Source organism: Microcaecilia unicolor, chromosome 8 (assembly GCF_901765095.1).
Source record: "Microcaecilia unicolor chromosome 8, aMicUni1.1, whole genome shotgun sequence".
Lineage (NCBI taxonomy): Eukaryota > Metazoa > Chordata > Amphibia > Gymnophiona > Siphonopidae > Microcaecilia > Microcaecilia unicolor.
In genome coordinates this window covers 145900974-145920266 of record NC_044038.1, presented here as the reverse complement: position 1 = coordinate 145920266, position 19293 = coordinate 145900974, and the positions used below count along the sequence as shown (strand labels likewise).

General features: G+C 43.1%; 1 protein-coding gene across 3 annotated transcripts in view; it reads left to right on the top strand.

The window, feature by feature from the left end:
- Positions 1-19293, top strand: part of ARAP3 (ArfGAP with RhoGAP domain, ankyrin repeat and PH domain 3) — a 218876-nt gene that overhangs the window by 194858 nt on the left and 4725 nt on the right. For 2 of the 3 annotated variants that reach the window (XM_030211194.1, XM_030211195.1), the window contains 3 exons: positions 2182-2245; positions 6433-6570; positions 14818-14856. In XM_030211194.1, the coding sequence (XP_030067054.1) occupies positions 2182-2245; positions 6433-6570; positions 14818-14856 (241 nt within the window). The remainder of the gene's footprint in view (positions 1-2181; positions 2246-6432; positions 6571-14817; positions 14857-19293) is intronic. The other variant, XM_030211196.1, reaches the window with a different exon arrangement.

Genomic DNA, 19293 nt, shown 5'->3' with positions numbered 1-19293 from the left:
ACACATCCCCCCCACCCCACACACACACTCTCTCTCTCTCTTCCTCTCCTCCAGCACACCAATTGCTTAGGTGCAGTGGCAGCAATCTCAGACACCAGAGAAAGAGGGGGGCCTGACACCATAGAGAGAGAGGGAGGGAGGTATCTCTGTCACACACACACACACTCTCTCTCTTTCTCTCTCTCTCTCTCTCTCTCTCACACACACACACTCTCTCTCTCCCACAGACAATGTGTTTCTGTCTCTCACTCTCATACACTCTATGTCTCACAGTGTATCACATTCACTCTCTATGTGTCACACAGTCACTTACATACTTGCTTGGTCTCATACACTCAGTCTCACAGACAATCTGTGCCTCACACACACTCTCATTCTCGCACACACTGTATCTGTGTGAAACACACTCTCTCTCTCTCTATCACACTGTGTCTCCCATACGCAATTGCACACACTCTCATTCTCACACACACACTCTCACACAGACACACTCACACCCAGACTCACTCTCTCTCTCACACACACACACACACTTGCACTTTCACTCTCTCTATCACACACAGTCACTCTCGCATACACTCTCCAAAACATACACATTATGAGGAAAACCTTGCTAGCGCCCGTTTCATATGTGTCAGAAACGGGCCTTTTTTACTAGTTTTATATAAACCACTCAGATGTATGTGATAATGTGCAATGTATCAAATATAGACTACACTTGGAAACTTAGAAATATGTATGAGATAGATATCATTGCCCACTGCCTGCACTGTATCAAAATATTTCTCTGTTTCATATTAGAAATACCTTGAAAACTCAAATGGTTTGAAGCCCTTCAAGACTGGAGGTTGAGATCTCTGATTTAACATAAACTTTGCTATACTGGGACAAGCCAAGTATCTTATTTCCAACAGTGGCCAATCCAGGTCACAAGTACCTGGCAAGATCCCAAAAGAATAGAACAGATTTTATGCTGCTTATCCTAGAAATATTCAAAAATAGAAAAGTTGGCTATGCTCTACCTGAATAATATTGTAGAATACACAAATAACTATAGGAAGAGCAGACTACTACAACAGCAGAAAATTTTTTAGCAATGAGGGGGATGTCTCATACAGTCATGCAGGCATGCTGTGTTAGGCTCTGCAATTATGACACATTATTCTAATGCGTCTACATTTTGGAAGCCATATACAGAATCTAGTGTTCTGCATCATAGAATGTGATCTAAATTTATTTATTTATTTATTTATTACTTATATCCCACATTTTCCCACTCATGCAGGCGCAATGTGGCTCACAGAGAATTAAATAAGAGTACAAACTTAATAGCTTAGTCAAGCATAAAGAAGTAGGTTGGAGGGAAGAAACTAACAACGTGAACTAGGTAGGGTAAGGGACAAGGGATACTTTAATCAACATGGCAAGTTGAGTGGTAAGTCTTAGCAAAGAGGAATGTCTTTAACAACTTCTTGAAAAGGGCATGATCCTCTTGAGTTTTAAGGTGACGAGGTAATGTGTTCCAGTATTTGGGACTCCAATAACAGAAGGACGAGGCGAAGATTTTCTTATACTTAACTCCCTTACAATTCGGAAAATGGAGGTGGAGATAGGACCGAGCAGCAGGGTTGGCATTTCTAGGCGGAAGGTCGATCAAGGGGAGCATGTAATCCGGGGAGGCCCCATAAATGATTTTATGTGTTAGGGAGCAGATCTTAAAAGCGATGCGCTCCTGTACTGGCAGCCAATGAAGTTTAAATCGCAGGGGTTCAGCATGTGCAAAACGCCTTTCTTTAAGGATGAGCCGTGCCGCAGTGTTCTGAGCCGTTTGGAACGTTTTCAACAAGGAGGTCTGGCAACCCACATAAATACCACTACAATAATCCAGGTGGGATAGGACAAGCCAGTGGACAAGGGTACGGAACAGTTCTCTGGGAAGGAGATATCTGATGCGCCGAAGTCTCCACATGGCCTGGAACATGTACTTTGTTATTAACTGATAGTTTCTGTTGCACTTTGGTAAGGCAAAGCAAAGCGGTATATAAAATCAAGGAATCCAATCCAATCCTTTGTAGAATGTTATACTTTTCTCCCCATGCCCCCTCCTCCTTCCCTAGGAAATCATTCTTGTTGTTTACATGATCTTACATTCAGTTTTGCTCTGTTTTCCTTCTTCTGCAGATATTTGTGTTGTATGGAGCAGTCAGACATGTGGGACTGGATTACCAGCATTCTCAAAGCACAGGTAATTTCCAGCACTATATTCTTTGATGGGATCTTAATGAATAACAGAATACTGTATAATTCCCTAATACATGGTGGGAACTTCTATGTACAACCTCACCCAATGTTTACATAAATCCGATCGTAGCTATATAAGTAGTAGTCTAAGAGGGCCCCTTGTACAAAGCAGTGGTAAGCCCAACGTGGGCTTACCGATCACTAAAAAGGAAGTGGCAGCCCGGCGGTACTTCCCACCCCTAGCACGTGATAATCGGTCAGTGCCACGCGCTGCTCGGTTACCACCAGATTAGCGTGGGAGCCCTTACTGCAACCTCAGTGGGTGGTGGTAAGGGTTCCCCCCCCCCTCCACCCCCGAAATGGCCACGCACCAAGTGCTTCACTTGCAGCAAGGCCATTTCTTTTAAAAAAAAAAAAAGAAAGACCTGCTTTTTACCTGCTGCAGTAAATGGGGGCTTCGGTGTTCATCAAAAACACACACCAACACCAGCGCAGGTCTCCCTTTGCCGCAGCTTGGTAAAAGGGGTCCAGAGTGAGCTAATAGAAGTAAGATGTGAATCTGACCTTTGACTAAAATGATCATTGCGTGGACTTTAGGCTGTTGAGGCAGATATCATAAACTGCTAGAGGCAATTCACTAAGCCAGAAGGGAATGTTGTTTTGTCTCTAACCCAGCTGAGATGATATAATAAATCTGATGAGAATGATATTAGTGATATTTTCAGATGAAAGCCCATATCTGGGCTTTAATGCAGGCATCTAGAGAGTTGGTAGCATTACAGGCCTATTCACAGAAAGTAATGAAACAGCACCGTTTACCACAATGCAGTAACCCCATAATTGCTAAAGTGCAAGCAGTAAAAGACACTATTAACACAGCCAGTGTTTTGTTACTGCAAATTGTGATATTGTACCATGGACCACATTATTTCTACCTTCTATGTGTACACACTGCTCATGATTGTCAGTGCTATAAGATAGGTTGTTAGTTTTAGGTGAGAGGTAGGCGAGTCTATGGTGAGAGGTAGAGGAGAAAACAAGAGAAGGAAGTAGGATTGTGTTTTTTGTTCCAGTCTGTTTTCGTGTGTATTTTTGTTTTAGAGTGAGCATTAGAGAACTATATTTGGGCATGGCTGGGGTATGGGTGGCCATCTGCACTTTCCAGCCTTCTGATAAAGTAGCATCTTCTCCTTCCTTTTGAAGAACTGACCAGTCCTCAGCAAACATATTGATACAGACAACAAAAAAGTCAGCTATTTGGGTATACAGTATTTATGTAGGGGCTGAAAGTGAAAGAAGGTGAGAGGTGTATTGGCTTAAGTCACTTGGAGGGGAATTTTCGGTATGACGGCTAAATCTGACTTTGGATGTTTTGCAGACAATGACCAAAAATCCAGTAGCAAACATGGCCATTTTCAAAACAGAAAAACATCTATCGTTTTGTTTCAAAAATGGCCATTTGCTAGACTTTGTTTTGCTCACTGTGTCTATTTTTTTGGATCATTTTTGAAAAAGATTAAAAAAAAAAGACCAAGTGAAAAACGCATAAAATCAAACCATTGGGGTGCAGGAGGAGTCAGCATTCTTAGCAGACTGATCACACAGACATCCCAAAAGAGCAGTGGGGCACCCTAGGGGACGCTGCAGTGGCCTTCATATAAAAGGACCCAGGTAAACATCTATTGTAGTGGTGTACAGTTGGGTACAGTAAGTTTTTCGTGGGTTTTGGAAGGCTCCCCATACAATATAAGGAGGTAACGGTGAGATGTGTATCTGGTTTCTGCAATGTCCCCTTGAGTGCCCCACTGCTGTGTTGGGATGTCTGTGTGGCCAGTCTACTAAGAATGTCCCCACCCCTCCCCCAATACATCCCAATGGCCTGTTTTCATGAATTTTTCCTTTGGACTTTTTTAAAATCAAAACTGGTCCTAAAAAATAGACGCACTGGGCACAAAAACGTCTAGCAAATGGTCCTTTTCGAAACAGTTGGACATGTTCGCTTCTGGATTTTTGCACGTTTGTCACAAAATATCCAAAATCAGATTTAGATGTGATATTGCTGGAGTGGACAGTGGAAGTTACTAGGAGATCAAAAAGAGAGAGATTGAAAATCACTGAGAGTGTGGAGTTAACACTAGGGCCTTGGAAGAGTCATCTATTCCCCGCTCCTCGAGACCTCAAATAAGAGGAGAGGCCTCTCCTCCACACACTATCCCCGGGATTCTATATCTCACGCTGAGATTTACGTGCGGAAATCGAAGCATATTCCATAACAATGCTCATAAGCTAATTGGTTAACAAGCTCGTCAGCGCTGATAATTGGATGTTATCAACCAATTATCAGCATTAATTGGCATTAATTAGAATTTATGTAACCTACTTGCTAAGTGTATTCTATAACATGGTGCACGTAAATTCTAAGTTGCATAATTGAAAAGGGAGCATGTCAATGGGCATGGAATGGGTGAGCTGTAGGCGTATCTAAAATCTATATTCATGGTTATAGAATACACCCGCTCCACGCCTACACATTGGGATTTAGACCGAGTTTCACTTAGCGTAATTGGCTGTGACTAAATTTAGTCGCATGGACCGGCGTTTGGTGCATTCTATAAACCGCGCAGAAATTTAGGCTTATTCTATAAAGTACACCTAAATGAAGGCGTACTTTATAGAATATGCTTAAGCAAATTTCATTTTAGCGCTGAATTTTTAGGTGTAATATATAGAATGCAGTCCTATATGTGGGTCCCTGGAGCTGCAATACATAGTTCGCCTGTGGACCAGCTACCTCTATGTGTACAACAGTGCTATACAGTGGCAGCCCTACCATTAGAGCACCTGAGGCAGGGGCCTCAGGCGGCACTCTTTTGGAGCAGCATCCACCCCCATGCCTGTTGCATTCTGCCATCGCCCCCCCACCTTTCCTTCCCTGAATTTACCTTCTTTGCTTGCCTTCCAAAAGTCAGGGTGGCAGCAGTTCCCATTGACCGCCTTGCCATTGACCCTTTCTCTTTTATGGCCTGCCTCTCTGACGTACTTCCGATTTCCTCAGAGGCGGGGTGGGCCGCAGTAGAGAGAAGTGGCCGGAGCTGGCAGCAGGACAGCATATGGGAACCGCTGCCACCCCAACTTTTGGGATATGTCAGACTGGAGGGTAGGCAAAGCAGAGAAGACCTGGAGGTGGGAAGAGCGGAGCGAAACCGGGGAGGCAGACCATCCCCTCGCCTCAGGCGGCAAACTGTCTTGGGTCACCCCTAGTGGTATATGTGGAGTGTAGGAGTGGCCTAGTGGTTAGAGCACTGCTCTTGTAATCCAGAGGTGGCCAGTTCAAATCCCACTGCTGCTCCTTGTGATCTTGGGCAAGTCACTTAACCCTCCATTGCCTCAGGTACAAACTTAGATTGTGAGCCCTCCTGGGACAGAGAAATATCCAGTGTACCTGAATGTAGCTCACCTTGAGCTACTACTGAAAAAGGTGTGAGCAAAATCTAAATAAATAAATGTGTTACATAATACAATTATTAACTCAGACGCATTATGAAGTAGTGGAAAATCACACAAATTGCTGCAAAACTGGTTACCTACACTGTGTCCCTGAAGAAATCTTTCCCTTTAGCTGCCATTTTGGTCTCATTTGAATTCCATTACCTAGATACCACTGACTTTTTAATGTAGCCAGTTATAGAATTAGAGCCCAATATTCAGCCCATGGTATTCAGCAGTTTTTAAGCTGTTGATAGCCATGGGCTGAATTAAAGCCACACATTCAATGCCAGACCATGGGCTTCATCACTGACTATCTAGGTCAGTGCTGCCACCTAGATGTTAACCGGCCACTGGCCAATATTCAGACCAGTGCCCAGTTAGCTCTGTAGATAAGTTAGGACATCCTTTTTGCTGTCCTAATTTTATGTGCTTACTTAACCAGTTAGTAGATTGAATATTGCTGTTAACGGGTTAAGTGTCAATTCTGCTCAAGCTATAGCCCCAGATCATCCCAGCATACTGGTCAAAGGCCCAGTTAAGTGCTGCTGAATATCAGTGTCTGGTCTGCTCCGCATGGTTTAAGCGAGTAGGAGCCTCTCCTGCCCTCTTAAACCATACTGAATATTGCCCCCTATACCTCTGTAAATTTTGATAGAAAATGTGTTGATTCTTAAAAATCAGCAACTATCTATCTTTTTATAGCATGATGACCTCCAACCTGTGATTTTGCGGCGTCACTCTTCCTCTGATCTTTCAAAACAAAAGTTTGGCACCATGCCTCTGGTTCCAATTAGAGGGGATGATACTAATTCAACAATGGTGTCTGCAAATCAGACGCTGGTAAGTTACCTGCATTGCCTGAAACTGTTTGCTTAGTATCGAAGAGAAAGGACATTGTGCTTAGTAAATACTTATATATAAGGAGAGTCTGTACAAACCGTGAATGAGCACTGCCATGTTAACATCGGTGTGAGAGCTTACTGTACATACATTTTTAGACAAGTTTTTTTATGTGAGCTATAGGTATGTGCATGGCAAACATTTTTAGTTTGGTTCATATTCAATCAACTTTTATTATCCCTATTTTCCAATTCTGAATTATTCAGATCATTCAAATCGATTCAAGTCAATGAGGCATTCACAAAAATGACTTTTTCCATCCATTTTTAATCAAACTTACATAAAACATGTTAGCAGGTATATGCCACAGAGGCAACAGCACTTCAAAACATCAAGAGTGGCATGAAGATCCCTCAGCACCAAAAGAAGTGCAAACAGCACTAACAGTGGTATAAAATCTCCCAGCTGCTTTGAGAGGGCAATGCAACACAAACAGTGAAATAGACCCCAAGGTATGGAGAAAGGGGCAAAGTAGCACTAATATTGATAGAAAGACCCAAGTACACCAGGAGAACGGCAAAGTAGAGAGTTGCATTGGGACAGAAATCCAACCCGTTACCGTGGGGAATCTAGTTCATCCACGCCTGTCCCCGCAGAAATCTAGCCCGTCCTTGCCACAAGTAATCTCCTCCATCCCAGTTCCCGGCCTGCCAAGCCCTTGCCATTCCGCAGTCACCTTGACCTCCCCCCCCCCCCCCCCCCCCCAGAAAGCCAGATTCTAAAAGCAGTAAAAATACTGGTAAAAGTAACATAAATCATTTTCTTCTGTACTCTGCTAAGACAGCAGTTGTACAGATCAGCACAGGACACAAAGCAGTCCAAATTCCAAAACAAGTAAAGTCAGAAACAACACAGTTTATACCTAATTGTTCAACCACCCTTAGGATTCACGTTTGGGATTAAAAAGCAAAACCATGTACATGTATGGACTCGATAAATTAATTCAAACAAAGTTTAAAGCAAATGCCCTTAATTTGTAATACTTTATGCAATATTCACATAGCAAGCAGTCAGAGGCAACAGATTTATTTTCTACTGAACATAATTAACTTTGTATGAACTTGTCGGCTAACAGTGTTCTGAACTGGACAATGTTGGCATATTTAGACTGATGCTGGACAAAACTTCTGCATGAAGGAAGCCCTTCTCTAATTATTCAATCTTTCTGTGAAAAAGTAGTAATAAAAAAGGCAAGTACATTTTATAGACCACAGGACCCTCGCAAATTTAAAAACTATGGTCAAATTTGCTGGGCAATCAGGACCCTGGGCAGTCTCCCCCAGATTCCACCCTCCTACACAACATGAACTAAGGGCAATACATCTGAACAACTATCTGTGAGTATACCATCTAAATCCAAGCAATTAAACCACCTCCCCTGCCCACCAATACTAAAAAGGACTCAGATCAACCACAAATCCCAACACTACAAAGGCTTCAGAACCACCACTGACCACACAAGACCTTTAGACAAGCCGAAAATACATAAAACACATAAGCCCAGAACATAAGATCCACCCATAACGAACAAAGCCCAATCACACAACCACCAAACGTACCTACCAGCAGCCTAAAGGGAACACATACCACATGAACACCGCCAAATTACTCCTAACAATCTACTCCATATCTCTGATCCACCACACACTATCCACCCCACTCGCAGAACTCAACATCATTCCCATAATACATAACCACAATAGACTGACCAAATACACCCCACCAAATTGGCAACATCCCAAAAAAAGATAGTACACCAACATGCGGACAACAACAACACAAGGGAAAAACAGGCCAGAACAAACCCAGACTACCAAAGAATTGACAACTAACAAAAGTCACCATAACACCGAACACAACTGACCCTTACCAAAAAATACAAGTGAGTTACATCAACGCCAGATCCGTGGTAAATAAAGTAGAAATAATAACAGACTGGATCATGTCAGAACATTTCGATCTGCTTTTCATTAATGAAACATGAATCCATGAACAAAACGAGCCCATAATTCTAGAACTATGCCCCCCAGGATACAAAATTACCCACTGGACCAGGAAAGAAAAGAGAGGAGGAGGCATAGCACTAATCCACCGATCCCACTTCACCACCGCAACCACCGCCAAGTCCATAACACCCCAACTCGAAATCACCTCTATCAGAATCCACCACACAACCTTGCTTGACCCCTAAGCTGAGTCTTATTTTACAGACCACCAGGAAACTGGAACGATTGCCAATCACACTTCATGGACTTCATATCAAACACCTGCATAGCAAACTCCAATATATTATTACTAGGCGACATTAACCTTCACCTAGAAGACCCAAACTCCACCTACGCACGGGAGTGCAAAGACTTCCTACAACTATGGGACCTCAAATTGCCATATATATAAGCAACACATGTCAAAGGGCACACACTTGACCTCCTCACACACAAACTGTCCCCAGACCAAAACCTAATAATATCAGACATTAACTGGACAGACACACCATGGTCAGACCACTACAAGCTAAACCTATCTCTTCAATGGCGCAAAAAAAAGGCACACACCAAATACAAGAACCCATGACCTATACCACAAGAGGCCAAATAGACCCTGAAACATTTTGGCAAAAGATCTACGATAATGAATGGACAGCCCAAACTGACTCGATATACTATCTCCTAGACTGGGATAAAAGATGCAGAAGCATATTAGACAAATTAGCACCATTAAAAAGAAGAACCTCATGCAGTCATAACTCATTGCCTTGGTACAACGAAGAACTGAAAAAACTAAAAACGCAAACTAGAAAACTAGAACGAGCATGGAAAAAAAAGATGCACACACACTCAACATATGGAAACAAACTCAAAGAAAGTACAAATATGCAATAAGACAAACCAAAAGATCATACTACAAAACCAAAATAGGGCAAGACTACAAAGACACGAAGAAACTTTATCACCTTGTGAACAAACTACTAGACACCACATCGGTCACCACAACCAACACAGATATCCCATCTGCAGACGAACTTGCTAAATAATTTAAACACAAAATGGTAAATTTACGCAACACGTTACCACAGAACACCATCGACATAGAGAAATTCATTGAATGCCTGGACCCAACCCTTGATGAATACCCAGTGGATTGAACCTGGACAAACTTCGCTCTCCTCACCACTGAAACAGTCACCCAGGCGATTAATAAATTCACCAAGACTCACTGCAAATTGGACACCTGCCCCAGCTACCTAATAAAATCTGCTCCTCAATGCTTCATATTAGCTCTTACATCCCACCTTAATTACTTACTTCAAGACGAACTCTTCCCCAAGGAAAATGGCAAATCCTACTTACCCCATACCAAAATATACAAAGAAAAAAATGAAATCACCAACTACCGGCCGGTAGCATCTATCCCACTGGTAGTCAAACTGATGGAAAGCATGGTAACCAAACAACTTACTGACTACCTAAACAAATTCTCAATACTGCAAGAATCACAGTCTGCATTTCGTTCCAACCACAGCACTGAAACAGTACTAATTACTCTCCTAACCAAATTCAAACAAGAAATTGCAGCAGGCAAAAGCTTACTTCTTCTATAATTCGACATGTCTAGCGCGTTCAACATGGTTAACCATAAAATATTACTAAACATCCTTGAATACTTCGGGATTGGCAGAAATGTACCTAGTTGGATAAAGGGCTTCCTAACCACTAGAACCTATCAAGTCAAATCAAATTCGAATATATCATCACCATGGAATACAGACTGCGGTGTACCCCAAGGATCACCACTATCACCGATCCTCTTCAACCTAACGATGACCCCACTAGCTACATCTTATCCAACCAAGGCCTTAACCCCTACATATATGCAGATGATGTCATGATATACATCCCCTTCAAACACGACCCTACAGAAATCACCAACTAAACCAAACTCAGCCTGCAAATCATGAACTCATGGGCGGATGCATTCCAACTAAAACTAAATGCAGAAAAAACACACTGTCTCATCCTTGCATCCCAATATAACACGAACAAACCCAATAATATAACCACCCCAGACTACACCCTCCCTGTTTCCGATAGCCTAAAAATTCTCAGAGTTACCATCGACCGAAATCTCACACTTGAAACTCAAGCGAAAACCACAACAAGGAAAATGTTCCAATCACTGTGGAAACTCAAACTAATAAAACCTTTCTTCCTGAGGGCAATATTCCGCATCCTGGTACAATCAATGGTACTAAGGGTCACCTAGACTATTGTAATGCAATCTAAGCAGGATGCAAGGAATAAATCATAAAGAAACTCCAAACTGCTCAAAACACCGCAGCCAGACTTATTTTTGGAAAAACAAGATGCGAAAGTGCCAACCCCCTATGTGAAAAACTACACTGGCTCCCGATCAAAGAACGTATTGCCTTTAAAATCTGCACTCTAGTTCATAAAATCATCTACGGCGAGGCCGCAGGATACATGATAGACCTCATCAACCTACCAGCCAGAAATACTACATGATCAACACGCACATACTTAAACCTCCATCACCCAAGCTGCAAAAGACTTAAATATAAATCAACCTATGCCCAGCTTCTCCTTTATAAGCACGCAATTATGGAACGCACTACCAAATGCCATGCAAACAACGCATGATCTACCAAAATTTCAGAAATTACTAAAAACTAACCATTCAAAAAGGCATACCCCAAGGACCCAACCTAAATGCCTCGATCCTGCAACACAAGGAAACTATTACTCGACTTGGACATAACTTAACCCTTCCTCCCTATTCCCAAATGTGTCTATCACACATGAACCTTCTACAATATCCCTCTGTATCTGTTATACCGGAACTGGCGTTTGCCACCATGGTACTATGTAAGCCACATTGAGCCTGCAAATAGGTGGGAAAATGTGGGACACAAATGCAATAAATAAAATAAATAAATAAAATAATATACCATTTCAATTCACAAAACAAAAGGAGCAAGTTCCCATATGCCATCTTTTTCTTTTGATGTAGGCACAAGAAAAAAAAAGATTTTAAATGATCCCAGGTTTCAACTTAATTCATGCTTAATGTGGGATATAAATATCATAAATAAGTAAATAGTTAGAAACTGTCTCTGCACAAATATAACAGTGCTAGGGTGTCCCTGTAACCATCCCCTCCAAATAACACACTGATTATATTTATAACAAATTACTACTCTACCTATGTAAAATTATTCCGTCATTATACTTCCTCTGTGTACATCTGTATGCTGCACAAGCCAGCATGTTTGAAAACATAAGGGAGATTAAATAAAAATGCCACCAGCAATAAAGAACACCAACATGGATGCAGCAGTTCATAGGTTCACTCACTTTGTTTTGAGTGTACGGAGATGACGGCAGCATGAGGAAGGGGAAACATTCACACTTTTACCTTCCTGACTCTATCCATCCAGCTCCCCTCTGACCCTGGGTTCACTCCCGGCACATAGCTCGAGGCAGCCTGGTGATCTAATGGCTTTCCCTTCCCCCTCCTTCAGAAGGGTTTAGTAAGAGTTCAGCACACTTCAAATATAGTACAACAGTTCAGAACAAATCTTCATGGACAGTCTTTGCACATCAAACAATACCACATATCACCTGCCTTTTCACAGCACAGAGAGAACCCTGTAAGGAGCAGGGTTGGCAGTTTCTCCCATCTCTCAGCACCACGCCCGGTGTGGCCTCCTCCACTGCCTTCAAGTGCTGGGCAGGGCAACCTTTGAATTATCCCACTCCATGGTAGCTGGCTCCTCTCCCTTAGGCAGCTCTAGTGGCAGGCTACTTCCTTCCTCCACATACTCCATGGAATCTCTCTCTCTCCATTCATCTCCCCTCTCTCCTGGTGACTGAGAACCTCCAGGAAATCTGCCCTCCCCTTCTCACAGCTGGGGGGGAAATTATATACTGATGGTGAAGCCAGGGAAACTGAGCTTCATCCTCCCCTCACCCTCTAGTGGGAACAGGAGTAACAGGCTCACCCAGCCTCAAGTCATTGCTCCCCCTGCTGGGACTGGGAATCCATTCCATCCTTTTAGGACTACTCTCCTCACTCATTCTTGCAAGGACTTCTTGGACCCGTAGTTCTGGGCTCAACTACTTCACTGGGGAGTCTCTGGGGCTTGCCTTGTCACAATGTGCATTTATGTATGTAAGTGCCAGGTGTTATTCTAACGCTGCATAACACAGGCGTCAGAATAAAGGGCTTCTCCTCCCCACATAGTCCAGCATATTCCCATCTCTCTCCTCTCTGCCTCACTAGTAGCTTCTTTACCTGCTCCCCCCTCCCTGCCACCCATTGTCCAACCCCCTTAAACCTTGGTGGTTTCCATCATAGCTCCAATTTTAATACAAAAATGTCAGCAGTAATGAAAAAAGGTAAGATAAGGTCCCACGGAGGCTTAGGCTCAGGATTCTGTGAGTCTCTGCCAGGTCCCGCCCTCTCTGATGCACACTTCTTGTTGATGTGGGGGCACATCATTACTGGGCTCGTTTACTTCTTGTGCTTCTGTCATTGATTAATCTTCATAAAGATCAAGATGGTGCTGTGTGCTCTAGAGGGACAGGGAAAATTAAGCATATGCAACATGCACATAAAGAAGAACTAAGTGGTCAAGAACCAGGGGAACCCGGGTCAATTCCCACTCTGGCTCCTTGTGACATTGGGCAAGTCACTTAATCCTCCATTTGCCCCAGGTGCAATAGGGACAGGGAAAGTACCTATATATAATATTTAAACTGCGTTGATTGTACCACAAAATGGCAATATAGTAAATGCATGACCCTTGAATGCCATCACAATATGAAGTTAGAGAAAGTCACTGCAGACAGAATGGCGCATCAGCTAGCATTGCACATAGAAAGAAAATGCCAAATTAAGGGGTCCTTTTACTAAGCCGTGGTAAAAAGTGGCCTGCAGTAGCGTGAGCGTGTGTTTTTGGCATGTGCTGGGCCATTTTTTACCGTGGCTGGGAAAAAAGGCCTTTTTTTAATGGGGACAGTAAATGGCCGTACGCTAAAATTAAAAGTTGCACTTACCACCACCCATTGAACTAGTAGTAAGGGCTCACGTGCTACATGCGTGGTTCTCATGCAGCGTGCACCAATGTGGTCGCGCTGCCGATTACCACCAGGAACACCTCCGCGGGTGGGTGGGTGTGCTAATCAGGCGGTACTGTCGATTTCACACACACTACACGTGCAGTAGCCCTACCACCGCTTTGTAAAAGAAGGGCCCCTAAAACCGCTACAGGCCTTGAATATTTTCAGAAAATCTTCAGTTTTAGAAGATTTTACAATATCTGTGGTCATGAAAAGGGCCTGAAGCCAGTCTTTCTGGCATAGCAGTGCATACTGCACGTTGACCTTGTGCAGTTGACATGTTAAGATCAACAAAGAGGAAAACAAAGAAACGAACAACCAAGCAAAAAAAGTGGAAGATACCAAAAGAGGTTCCAAAATACCCAGAAGGCCTGGAATCCACAAACGTCTTAAAAACATTTATAGAGATCTATATTTTCAATTACCAAAACTAAAAGTTAGATTGCCAAAATAAGATGTGTTTATATACGTATGTCCTGAATTTCCCAGCTAGTGGTTATATTAGACATTATTCACAGTATAAGAATATTCTTTAGCTCAATATTCTTGTATCGTTATCAGTTTTAGAAAAATTTAGGATATATGCAGGTTGTGATAGCTTTGACTGGACCACTATAAAATGATTTAAAGGTGGTGCTGTACATGAGTACAGAGAGCAATTCATATGTGGTCATATCTGACGAAGGGGGCCTATGTGGTCCCAAAAGCCCATCTACAACACTATCTTTGACTAAGTCTTACACTGGATCACAAACTTCAAAGGGTTTCGTTTAGAACCCCAACATCACTCAATTTCTATTTAAAATGAAGGCTGTAGCTGCTTGTGGCTATTGTTATACTGTCTCATGTTGCTAGCTTAATCTCTTTGTTTCTGTCTCCTTACATTTTACTTTCCTTTCTCTCATGCCATTTTTCTATTTCTTGTTCTCTCTCGCCTTCAATTTTCTTTGTTTTCTCAATCCTCTTTCTTTTCCTTCTATTTTTTTCAATCATGTTTATTCTTTGCTTACGTTTCTTTCCTTCTTCCTTCTTTCAACTCTTTTTTCAGCGTCGGCTACACACACGAAGGACTCTCTCAATGTTCTTTGTAAGTATTTGCATGGTTATTTGCATGCTGTTCCATGATGTTTTGCATGTTTGTTGCATATTGTGCCTTAATCTTGATTTGTCTTCTTCCCCTCCCAACCCCATGTCCCAGTGGTGGGAATGGTAAATGAAAGATGCAGAGATGCTGAATGGCCAAATCTGTTTATCTCATTCTGTACAGTTAATCCTTTAATCAGATCTTCTGCAAACAAAATCACATACCAAAAACTAGAACATCTACTGGTTATCAATTTTAACCTTGGAAACATAAAATTAGAACCTTCATAATTGTTAATGTCTCTGACTCATTAATATCAGGCCTTTGCATCTTCATTTTTAATTATTGGTCCATACACAAATCCATACACTGCTGCTATCATTTATGTTTGGTTGTTATATCTAAGAATACTGATCTATATTGCAGTAGCAAACCTCTGTTGGTGTACAAGTCTCTTTTGTATACTTCCTTAATTTATAGCAACTGCATAACCCTGATTCCGAAATGTTGTCAACACCCAGGGCAATCTTCAACTGAAGGACACAATCTTCATACCCTTAAAAACTGACAGGCCTAATCTTAAATTCCTTGGGTGATAACTCCGAAACCACAATAGATTACTTCTTTCTACAACCTTCCTAAGTACTCTTGTAGCTGTGAATCATTTTTGGATTTGCATATCCAAAAAGGAAATTCAATGATGATCACAGTGCGTAGTGAATTTCAGATGGTTATCTCAATGCATTCAGGTATCCTACAAAACCTACCAAATCAGCATGTGCCTCTGTCCATTCCACAAAAAAAATGTCATGAATAAAATCTGCTCCATTTTCAGATCTGTTTGTACCATTCTGATGTGTATTTATTGATTGATTGATTGATTGATTATGACATTTCTACCCCGCATTTTCCCCAAGAAAGCTCAGGTTCAATGCGGATTACATAACAAATTAAGAAGAAGCTGTCACGTCTGTGGCCGTGACCACCCTCAGACTTACCCTGTTTCTGGGAGTCAGTGGCTGTGCTGGCTTCTGCTTGTCTCTGTGTCTGTCTCTGTCTTAGTTTCTCTCTGGCTCTGTGTGCTGATTGCCTTACTGGACCTAACCTGTGTGGGCTATGCCTCTTCCAAGATGGCTGCCGCCTCCTCTATGCCAGTATCCAAGATGGCTCCTGCTTGTCCTTCCTGTGGGCTCACTTCCTCTGTGTGTCAAGCCTCTGTTTGGAGGCAAGGAACTTCCTGCTTCTGTCCTGCTGGTGGTGACTCATCAGTGAGTTCCTTTATAAGGAAGGCCTGTGCTTGCAGTCAGGGCCTTCGCATGGTGTCATTGTCTGGTGTCATGCCCAGAGGCTGACAGGTTAGTTAGTGTGTTGCTGCGCTGCTCCTAAGCCTGTCTTCTGTGTGGGCTTCTTGCCCCTCTGTGTGGGCTTGCCCTTCTGTCTAGTACCTGTGGGCTGCTTGCCCTTCTGTGTGGGGTAGTGCCCTTCGGTTCCCAGTACCTGTGAGCTCCTTGCCCTTCGGCGTGGGCTGCTAGCCTTCTGCCTTTAGTCTGTGTTCAGAGCCTGCTGTTCAGCGCTGGTTTCCCCGTCTGTGTTTGCAGCCTGCCCTACTCCCTGCTTGTATATTCTGTGTGCACATCCTGAACCTTGTATATCCTGTGTGCACATCCTGGCTGCTATCCTTCTGCCTTTAGTCTGTGTTTAGAGCCTGCTGTTCAGCCCTGGTTTCCCCGTCTGTGTTTGCAGCCGGTCCTACTCCCTGCTTGTATATTCTGTGTGCACATCCTGAACCTTGTATATCCTGTGTGCACACCCTGGCTGCTAGTCCTTCTGCCTTCGCTGTGGAGATAGCCTCTGCAGCTCAGTCCAGGTTTCCCCATCTGTGTTTGCAGCCTGCCCTACTCCCTGCTTGTATATTCTGTGTGCACATCCTGAACCTTGTATATCCGGTGTGCACATCCTGATCCCTGCTTGTTCGTCCTGAGTCCTGGTTTTGGCTAGCTAGTGTTATCCGGTTTCCCGCTCTGCCTAGCTACCTTCTGTCCCGTGTGTCTACCTTGTACCTTGCTCGTATATCCTGTGTGCTTATCCGGATCCCTGCTTATGTATCCTGATTCCTGTATCTGTCTAGCTAGCGTGTATCTTCTGGGGGATTTATCCTGTTACCTGCCTCGACCTAGCTAGTGGGTTTGCCCTGGGGGTATTCCCAGTCTCCCCTTCTTCCTTGCTTGTATGTCTGCCCTAGTCCCTGCTCCTGATAAGCTTCTGTCTGTCTAGTCTGTCTGGCTTAGCGGCTGCGTGCAGCGCTTAGTGCAGTCTAGTATTGTTCCCTTGTGTTTCCTAGACCCAAGGTGGGTCCTCTGGATCTTCAGTTCCGGCCTTGCCCTACAAGTCCTGTCGGCCGCCCGCACGCTAGAGCTCAAGGTGGCTAAGTACAGGTGAAGCGGTTCCTGTTCTGCCGGTTCAGTTGCCTACTTCCAGTCCAGAGTTCCGGTCCGGTCCTTCCGGACGTCCAGTTCCAAGACGGTCACAATTCCCAGTGCTGCCTTGAGGACCTGACAGCATGCCAAGGCCCTCGAGAACGCAACAGAAGCATTACAAGACAATTAATATTAATATAAGAATACTATTTTTAAAAAATTCTTTTCATATTAGCTAAAAACAGATCTAAAGAAGTGGGCTTTAAGTAAACTTCTAAATTACATTTAATTGTCTGATATACTTGGGTAACGAGTTCCAGAGTTTGATACTTTGGTAAGAAAAATTAACATTATGGATTGTTTTCTATGTTAAGTTTTTACAACTTGGGGAAATATAATATGAGATATTCTCTTATCAAATTATGCCACATACGAATTGGCAGTGATGAGAGCCATCTGGATTCCTTTGCAGTGCCTCGGGTCTGTTCATTATATCTTTGCTGTAAAATGAAATAATTATTACATAGTGCTAATGTGGCGCGGGACCACATTCTGTGATCACAGTCTGAGTTCAAATGTACTTGTGGAATGCCTCACAAAGATTTTCCTTCCCTTTGCCCCATTTTAGACATGGATAAAAGCAATGGTATTTTATGGTATAAAACATTTTAATTAATGACAAGTTAACAAATACACGTACAAAGAAACATTGTCTTGAGTAATGCAGATTCCATTTTCTGAGCGCACTTACAAAATAATGAGAGGTATATATCGTCATCAAGCTTTTAACATATAATCTCCCCTTCCCCCCTTACTTCCTATCCCCTCCCTTCTAACAACGAGACGTTGAGGCCTACTATAAAGCTCCAATATCAGACCTGTCATAGACACAGATCTCTATTCAACATGCTGGCTAGGGCATTCCAATTGCTCACTCCCCACCCCTAGCCAAAAAGCAACTCTCCCCCCCCCCCCCCCCCTCAATTATAAAAGCACCAGTGTTTTAATCGACACAGGCATTTTTATCCAGATAGTGGTGCATAATTTTCTTCAAGACCTTTCCCATGGGAAAAGTTTTGACACATAAGTTGCACTAATTTTCAAAAGAAAATGTAGGCATATACTTGCTCTGTTAAAACTACCGCACAGGAAGTACGTGCACACATTTACAATTACTCTGAGGCATTCACAAATTTCTGGTTTAATTTACTCACAAGTATGTATATACCTGTGGCAATTTTATGAACAACCAGTTCTGCACACAAAAACCACAGTTTTCCAAAACTAAGAATGCCTTGTAAAATTAAGCCTTTTGTGTCCATCACACCAGCTTAAATCAGCGATGACCATTTGTGAGCACAAATCTCACAGGGGCTTTAATCAGCAACTTTGCACAGTTTCTGTAACCACCAACACTAATGCAGGTGAGGTCCCATTTGCTGTTTGCCATAAATACAGTATCAGGCTTATTTTCGAAAGAGAAGGACGCCCATCTTTTGACACAAATTGGAAGATGGGTGTCCTTCTCACAGGGTCGCCCAAATCGGCATAATCGAAAGCCGATTTTGGGCGTCCCCAACTGCTTTCCGTCGTGGGGACGACTAAAGTTCCCAGGGGTGTGTCGGAGGCATAGCGAAGGCGGGACTTGGGCATGCCTAACACATGGGCATCCTTGACCCATAATGGAAAAAAAAGGGCGTCTCTGACGAGCATTTGGACGACTTTACTTGGTCCAGTTTTTCTTACGACCAAGGCACAAAAAGGTGCCCGAACTGTCCAGATGAACACCGGAGGGAATCGGGGATGACCTCCCCTTACTCCCCCATAGTCACTAACCCCCTCCCACCCTCAAAAAAGAACTTTAAAAATATTTTGTTCCAGCCTCTATGCCATCCTCAAATGTCATACTCAGGTACATTGCAGCAGTATGCAGGTCCGTGGAGCAGTTTTAGTGGGTGCAGTGCACTTCAGGCAGGCGGACCCAGGCCCATTCCCCCCCTACCTGTTACACTTGTGGTGGTAA